Raw genomic sequence first — 8,525 nt, 5'->3', positions numbered from 1 at the left:
GCAGCAGCCCGCAGCAGCCCGCAGCGCACAGACCTCAGCCCCGGGGCCTCCACACAGCGCCGCCGGCAGCCGCCGGGGAGCTGGAGGCGCAGGACGTCGAGCAGGAGGTGGAGCGCGAGACAGGCGGCCGCGGGCTGCGGGCGCCAACCATGGAGGGGGCCGCGGAGGAGGTGCCTGCCCCCGGCTGTTCTCCCTTCTCCGGCCCGCTTTCCGCCTCGGCTCTGCCCTGCCCAACGCCGCCGCCGCCGCTCCCCGGCACCTCAGAGCCTCACGGACCCAAGATGGCCGTCCCTCAGCTTCCTCCGCTGCCTCCGGCTGCCGGAAGTGACCGCGTCGCCGCTCCCGGGCTCCGCCAATCACCGCGGCCCTAGAAGCCGCCCTGCTGCTGTTGCTAGGGGCGACTGGAGCCTGTCTGGCCAGAGGGGCGGGACTAAGAGTCTGGAAGGGCTGGCCGGGTCTGGTACCCCGCCCTAAGGCGGCAGGTTCCCACCGCTTGTGCCCGCGTCCGCGACAGAGCTGCGAAATGCCTGGGGCGGCGGGCTGAGCCCGAAGGACGGCAAGGCTGCACAGATTACAATCTGGGTGGCTGGATTACAGACGGAGCGCCTGCCGAATGCGAGAGTAGAGGTTGCATCCCAGGGCCCCGCCGGGCGGGCGAGAGCCTCCCGGGCGATGCTGAGTCGGGCTTCGGGAAGGAGCCGAGCTCCCGCGTCGTTAACCGTGACCCAGCCGCCGAGCGTTCAGTCCACGAACCTCCCGGCATCCCACCCGGGGACTCAGAGGGCTGGGCTTGCCGGGGGCAGCGGCCGCATCTTGACCTTGAAGAGGTGGCGATCCGAGGGCGTAGACCCCGGCCAGCCAAACGCCGTCCAGCCAAACGCCGTCCGACTGAGGGTGGAACGGCAGGGTGGCGCAAAGAGACGGGAGAGCGAGACTGGCCCTCAGAGGCCTCCAGGGCCGGGGGCGGGGGCCCTAAGGGGATTTGTAGCTGGAGGGCTGGCACCTTGCCGGGTGCCATACGGGGCCAAGCTCGTCTGGGCCCGAGATGCTGCCCGCCCTCCCTGGATGGAATCCATCGGTGCAGGGCTCCTGGGACGGAGGCCAGCTGGGCTGGGGTGACGACCCGCTGCTCAGCATCTCCCGGTCGGGCACACTGCATCCGTTACTCCTGTCGCTGTCAGAGCGAACACACCGCGTGACCTGAAGTCTGCTAACTTGGCCAGAGCACCTCGTGTTGGTTAGCAACAGAGCTGGGACTCGAACGCGTTTCTGCAGCTTTGGTACCAGGCACCCTTGAGTGGGTGACTATCCATCCCATGCTTGCAGCTGTGTCGCTCCTCCTCTTTCCTGCTCCCACAGCAGCCTAACTGCCTTGCTACTTGTCTGAGCCATTTCCTGCTCCATGAAACATACACCTTTAACCTCCAGCCTCTCCCAGCCAGGCCCCGGGCGCCCAAAACAAAAGCGCCCGGAACCGAGGTGCCGTCCGAGCTTGCCGCTCGTCCGCGCAGAGGAGCGCTGCGGGGACCCACGCTGGCCTCCCTCACACGTTGCTCCAGCTACTGCGGGGCACAGGCCTCAACCCCAGCATTTAGGAAGCTGAGGTCCGAGGGTCATAGGTCCGAGGCCAGCCTGGGCTACAGGCAAGACCGTGTCTCACAAGAAAACAAAAATAAAATGTTATTCTCTTCCCCCCTTGGGCCAGCCAGAGATCGTGCAATCGCCACGAGTTACCCGTGTGCTGCACACCGTTGCCCTGAAATGCAGGTGATGTTAGTGCGCGAGACGCGGAGGTCATCCCGCCTGCCCGGGGCCGGGTCCAGGAGAGCTTTCCTGAGGACGGCCTGTTTGTGTGGAGGCCGAGAGCCGGTGGAGTCAGTCGGTCGGAGTGGAAAAGGCAGTCGAGGCAGAAGCGTGGTGCATAGGGGCACGGGGCTGGGTGGCACCCGGGTGGGTCTGGGTAAAGGTCAAGCGTGCAGGCGGGCAGAGAGGCTAGAGGGAGCAGGAGTCGGACAGGCCTGCTCACACAGCCTGGCGCCCAGTTCTGTGCCCATCCTGGGGAGTTGGGAAAACACCTCGAAAAGTGCGCCACCTTCAGGCAGGAGCTGGGAGAAAGCACGTGGACCACCCAGAGCTCAGCCGGAGGGAGAGGGTTGAGCCCTGGGGCTTCTCACAAAGCCATGCCTGAGTCAGTGAAGCCCAAAACTTAGGAAATGAAGCCCTAGTACTTAACTCAAGAGCTTCTGGTGTCTGTAAGCCTAGAATTGAGGAAATACTTTGAGCTTCTTCTTGCACTTGCTTCAGGTGACATCGGGCAGCCAGGCATGGTGGGTGATGCGTCAGTCATCCCAGCACTGAGGGAGGCTGAGACTGGAGGATCCCTTCGAGTTCGAGACCAGCCTGAAACCATAGTGAAACCCTGTCTCAAAAAGAGAAGTGTGAGGAGAAGTGCCACTTCACAGTCATTAGGATACAGCAACCAGAAAGTAGTAAGTCTTGGCAAGAATTTGGGGAAACTGGAACCTTTGTGCACTGCCCCGGGAATGTAAAATGTGGCAGCCACTCCAGGGCACAGTATGGTGACTCCTAAAATAATTAACAATAGAGTTACCTTGTGATCCAGCAATTCCACTTCTGGTAGATACTCAGAAGGGAGAACAGGGTTGTGGCAGCTGGCCGAGGTGGTGTGTATCTCTAGGCTCAGCTACATGGGCGGCTGAGGCAGGAAGACCACCTGCTCAGGCCGCCCTCCTCCTATTCCTTCATGCCAGTCCTTCCCTTTGCAGTGTTCACTGAGTGCCTGCTCCGTGGGGAGCACCAGCGTTGGAGCTGGGAGCAGCAACGGCGCCTCCCACCTGTTGGAGAGCGCACACAAGATTCCAGGGTGCTGACACCTCAGGACACAGGAGCTGCACGCAGGTTTAATTGGCGAGTGACGGAGACCAGGCTCTTGGTGTAGTTTCAGTGTCACTCAGGTTTTTTCTTTTGGTAGCAGATATACAGTGCAGATTAAAGTGAAAAGGGATGTACAGTTTTTAAACTGCTCCTCTCCACTCTTTAGCAATTATTTTTTAAAAGACAGGCTGTTGCTATGTAGCCCACGCTGGCCTTGAACTCACTATGGAGTCCAGGCTGGCCTCGAACTAGCGGCAATTCTGCCTCAGCCTCCTGAGCCTGGGATTACAGGCCTGCACCAACATGCTGGGCTCATTTTTGTTTGTGAAAACACCATTAAAAGGAGGTGAAAAAGCCTCAGTCTGGGAGAGGTTATAGATCATAAGGATTCAGATCCATCCTACATAAAGAATGTACACAATTTGCTGAGAGAAACAACCTAGGGGAACCACAGGCAAAAGATAAGAACAAAATGGGATTCCCCTCATAGCTGGGGGTGCAACGCCTGCCCCGGGCACCCAGGCCGACATCCAGGCACCAGCAGATTCCAGTCGGAGAGCGCTGCTCCTAGCTTGTAGGCGACTTCTCAGCTCCAGCTCTGCAGTGTCCTCTCCCGGCAGGAGGCAGAGGGCAGCCCTCCTCACCTCCTCACCTCCCCCAGCTCGCACTCACCATGCACCTGTGGCCAAAACCAGTCATGCTGGTGGGACACGGGTAAGAATGTCCGGAGCTCTGTGGCTTCTTTCAAGTCACACTGGAAATGCCTCAGTGTCCACTGTCCAGCTGAGCAGAGAATGAGGCGCATGTGCACCACGAAATGGTGGTACCTGAAGGAACGATTGTGCTGGAGCTTCACAGGATGAGACCAAGGGACTTCAGGAAAATAATCTTCAGTAAAAAAAAGCAGTTTATAGCATACACACAGCATGGTGGTGTATGCGAGCCTGTACACATTCCTGTAACCCCAGCACTTGGGAGGAGACAGGAGGATTATGTAAGTTCAAGGCCAGCCTGGGCTGCACACTGTGGCCTTGTCCCAAAAAACTGAACTGAACCAAACCAAAGCCACAAACAAGCTGTGCATGGTGGTGCATACCTGTAATTCTAGCACTCTGTGAAGCTGAGGCAGGAGGATCTCAGGCAAGAGGGTCTGAGCCCAGCTGAGGCAAGTTAGTGACTTAGTGAGATCCTGTTTCAAACTTTAAAACTCAGCTGGGTGTGGTGGCGCACGCCTGTAATCCCAGCACTCAGGAGGCTGAGGCAGGAGGGTCATTGTAAGTTTGAGACCAGCCTGGGCTACACAGTGAGCTCAAGGCCAGCCTGAACAGCATAGCAAGACCCTGTCTCAAAAAAGACAAAAAAAAAAAAAATTTAAAACTCAAAATAGGGAGAGATGTAACGCAGTCCACGCACATGCACGTGCACACACACACCCACCCTAGCAGATGATAAATTCAGTGTAGCGGTGCAGTGTGTACCTATGCGGGGAGAAGGGGAAGAAAGGAAACACAGTAGAAGGTGGATATATGCAAATGTGGGTCCCAGCATTCTGGACGTACTTCATTTTTTATCTGTCCAAGTAAGGTGTGGGTGTGGTGCCACATGCTTGTAATTGCAAGTACTCAGGAGGCTGAGGCAGGAGGATCACCTTGAGCAAGTTTAAGAACAGCTTGGGCTGCATAGTGAGTTCAAAACCAGCCTGAACTGCATAGTGAAACCCTGTCTCAAAACAAAACAAAACAAAACACTATTTTATTGAAATGAAAGTCACCTAATGGCCAGGTAGGTAGCATATTCCTGCATCCCCACTGCTTAGGAGGTTGAGGTGGGAGCATCACCTGGCCGCAGGAGTTTGACCCAGCCTGGGCAACTAGCAAGACCGCATCTCAAAGCAAAACACCAAGAAATAAAAGCACACAAACAAAAAATTTAAAAATGAAATTCACGGGCAACCTATTCGGGGCCCCTCCTTTCTCTCAGGAGCTATTTCTATTTCCCATTCCTTTTCCCCAACTAATTTTCCTACTCTTAAGAAAAAAATGACATTCACCTAACATTAAATAGCCCATGTGTTTTTTTCCAGAGTTGGGGTTGAAGGGCCTCACACACGCAAGGCGAGCGCTCCGGTTCTGCGTTATAGCACCAGCACCGTTTATTTCACCTTGAAACAGCATCTTGCAAAGTTGCGTGGCTTGGCCTTGCCTTCCAAACCTCCTCCGTCAGTCTCCCCAAGTAGCTGGGATTACAGTCAAGTGGCACCACACCCAGCTAAAATAACATTTTATTTACTTTTATTTTTATTTTATTTTTGCAGTACTGAGAATCAAACCCAGGGTCTTGTGTACTCTCCACAGCCGTGCAGCATCTCCAGTCTTCATCTGATGGTTCTATTTTTGGGATTTTTTTTTCAGTACTGGCGGGGAGAACCCAAGGCCTTGTACATGGTAGGCAAGCACACTGTCTCTAAGCTCCAGCCTCAGCTCTAATTTTAGCTTTTTTGTTGTTTTTTGTTTGTTGTTTATAGAGACACAGCCTCCCTATGTAGTCCAGGGAAGCCTTCAACTTACTCTGTAGCCCAGGCCGGCCTCAAATTCACAGCTTTCTCCTGCCTCAGCCTCTTGAGTGATGGGATTACAGGCATGCACTACCAAGCCCAACCCTCTTTTGCCTGTTTTTATTTTTTGAAACAGGGTCTCACTGCGTAGTTCAGGTTGGCCTTCAGCTCATTCTGTAGCCCAGGTTGGCCTCGAACTTGCAGCAATCTTCCTGCCTCCGCCTCCTAAGTGCTGGGGCATGCACCACCTCGCCTATAGGCATGCACCACCTCGCCTGGCTTGCCTGTTTTTATTTATTTATTTTTTGGGGGTGGAATCAGGACTTGAACTCAGAACCTCACACTTGCCAGGCAAGCACTGCACCATTGAGCTATATCCCTGGCCCTGCCTGTTTTTAAATCACTGTTTTCTTGCTGTTGAGTTGCTTGAGCTCCTTGTATATTTCGGATATTAGCCCCATACCTGAAGTGTGATTTGCAAACATTTCTCCCAGTCTGAGGGTCACCTCTTTGTGCTGTTGTTTCCCTTTTTGTGCTGCAGCTTTCCACTCTGATGCAATCTGCTTTGTCTACCTTTGCTTCTGTTGCCTGTGCTCCTGGGGTCTTACCCAAGAAATCAGCGCACAGCTCAGTGTCGTGCAGCTGTTGTGTGCACCTGGCAGCCCCCAGTTTCAGAGCTACGTTCAAGCCTTTAGCTCATTCTCAGCTGAACTGAGCTGACTGCTACATAGGGGCGGTTAAGGGTCTACTTTCAGATGAGATCGGGCGCGTTCAGGGGGGCATGGCCGTAGACTCCGGGTCTACTTTCATCTTCCCACGTGTGGGTTTGCCCAGTGCCACCTGTCCTGGAGAGCATCCTCTCCCCCGGAGCAGCTGGTCTTCCAGCGAGCAGCTGAGCACCAGTGTACAGGTTTGCTTCTGGGCTCTCTGTTCTCGTCAGTTCTGTGCTGCTTCGATCTCAGCCCTTCCCTGGCTTCCCCAAATCTTCCTGGAGCCTCAGCTCCTCCATCTGCACCCCCTCCTCCCCTTCAGACCGTCGTCTTTTCAGCTCCACGTCCCCTGCTGCTTTGCCACCCTTTGTTTCTCTGCTGAGCTTAGGCTCGGACTCCCAGGTCACACACTGTGCCAGGCATCCAACCCTGCATACCCAACTGTCCGTGGGCCTGATGCGGCCCCAGCCCACCTGGCTTCCTCGAACCTCAGGTGAGACTGAGCCCCCACTGCACAGACGAAGGTGGCATCTTGAGCACGGGCGGAGGTGCGCAGACAGGAGAGGAGAGGCTGCCCGGTTCTGCACACGGCTGACCGCCCTGGATCCACTCCCTGGCTCCAGCAGGACTCTGACAGTCAAGCGCTGTGGGGAGGCCAGTGTCACAGTGCAGATGAGTGTTGACTGACTGACTGATCACAAAGTATCTGAGCCCACAGGGCCACAGCTCTGCTCCATAGCTAGGTAACCAAGGCAGGAGAAAGCAGAGGCTCAGCCTTGCCTGGGTGAAGGGGTGCAGACAGCACCTGCAGGCCTGGGCTTGTGGCACTGACCACAGCTCTAGGACGTGGAACAACAGGCATGTGTGCTTAGTTCTGGGAGCTCCCTGCAGGCCACACGCCCTCTGGGGCCCAGGGGAGCATGGAATCTTCACCCTGTGCAGCTTCCTGTGGCTGCTGGCCCGGCTCAGCTGTGGACCATTGTTTCCTGTCCTGTATCTGTCTGACCTCCAGCTGCCTTTCTCTTACAAGGACAACTTGATGGCCTGTGGAGCGCACAGGTCCCAATCTCAAGATCTGCGACAATCACATCTGCCCAGCTGTCTACACAGAATATTCACAGCTGCAGGCATCAGGCCGAAACCCCAGGAGTCATTATCCACTATCCATCCTGTAACACTCAAGGGGCTGATGAACTCGCTCAAGGCTGCCCACCTGCAAGGTGGCTAAACTGCAAAGGAGTTCATATTGGACATGGTCATGGTCATTAAAAAAAGCAGCCATGTGGTGGTGCACACCTGTAACCCAGAAATTCAAGAGGCTGAGGCAGGAGGATCACCACAAATTCAAGGCTAGCCTGGGCTACATAGTGAGTCAAAGGCTAGCCTGGACTACATAGAGAGACCCTGTCTCAAAAATATAAAACAAACCAACAAAAAAGAAACAAAACAAAAGGCAGGCAACACTTCACTTGCTGGTAGTGGATGTAATGTACTATCTTCTTTTGCAGGTGCTGGGAATGGAGCACAGGGTCGTGGATGGGTTAGGCAAGTGCCCTACCACTGAGCCACATGCTCAACCTGGAGCTACTGCAGGCTTGGAGTCAGCGCAACCTGGCACAGCCAACAGCCCAACCCACTCGCCCTCCTCTCTGGGGTGGTGTGGAGGACGCTGATGGGAAACTGAGTCAGGGGACCAGTCCCACCTACCTGGGCAACCATGGGCCCTGGGGCGCCGCCCAAGCCCCTTTCTGCCTCCCCCATCTTGGAGCAGAGTGACTGAGCTTTTCCCCGGCACGACCGCAGCTAGCGTGATGCCAGGCCCAGGCGCAGGCCCGAGCACAGCGCCCTGACCTCACAGGGTGGCTCCGGAGCCAGGGAGGCTGTCAGAACACGATCCATCCGCGAGTGACCTCAGACATGAGTTGTCCGGGCGGCCCTCTGAGTCAGCCCAGTCCCACCTCGACGCCTGCCCGGGGCGGCGGACTCAAAGCCTCCTTTGATGGAGACTGGGAAGGGGTGACTCGGCCTGTGCAGTGAGTAACTGGCAGGCCTGAGCGGGAAGCAGCAGCAGCCGGCTTCGCAGCCACCGCGGCCCCGGAGCGAGCTCCCCAGCCTTGATCAACGTAGACAAACAGACCGTAGAACACACGGCCAGCAACGTGGCCCCAAAACTACTCAGAACAGAAACCAACTTCCAAGACATTCTGTTTCTGTAAGCACGTGTGCTTTACTTTTCTTTATGCTGAATGTAGTGACGCACGCCTGTAATCCCAGCACTTGGGAGGCCGAGGCGGGAAGATTGCCATGAGTCCAAAGTCAGCCTGGAATCCATAATGCACCTCTGTCTCCACACAACAACTTTTTCC

At 55.8% G+C, this 8,525-nt stretch overlaps 1 protein-coding gene across 1 annotated transcript; it reads left to right on the top strand.

Moving 5' to 3' along the window:
* Window positions 1–149: 149 nt before the first annotated feature.
* LOC102016746 (translation initiation factor IF-2-like) lies at window positions 150–7,463 on the top strand. Its single transcript, XM_013507822.1, has 3 exons — window positions 150–324; window positions 436–2,489; window positions 5,991–7,463. The coding sequence occupies exons 1-2, from the start codon at window positions 150–152 to the stop codon at window positions 1,197–1,199; spliced, it is 939 nt and encodes a 312-aa protein (XP_013363276.1). The 3' UTR covers window positions 1,200–2,489; window positions 5,991–7,463.
* Window positions 7,464–8,525: the final 1,062 nt, after the last annotated feature.

Source organism: Chinchilla lanigera, unplaced genomic scaffold (genome assembly GCF_000276665.1).
Source record: "Chinchilla lanigera isolate Chin_1 unplaced genomic scaffold, ChiLan1.0 scaffold00137, whole genome shotgun sequence".
Lineage (NCBI taxonomy): Eukaryota > Metazoa > Chordata > Mammalia > Rodentia > Chinchillidae > Chinchilla > Chinchilla lanigera.
The sequence above is the reverse complement of the archived record's forward strand: the minus strand, read 5'-3'. Positions and strand labels throughout refer to the sequence as shown.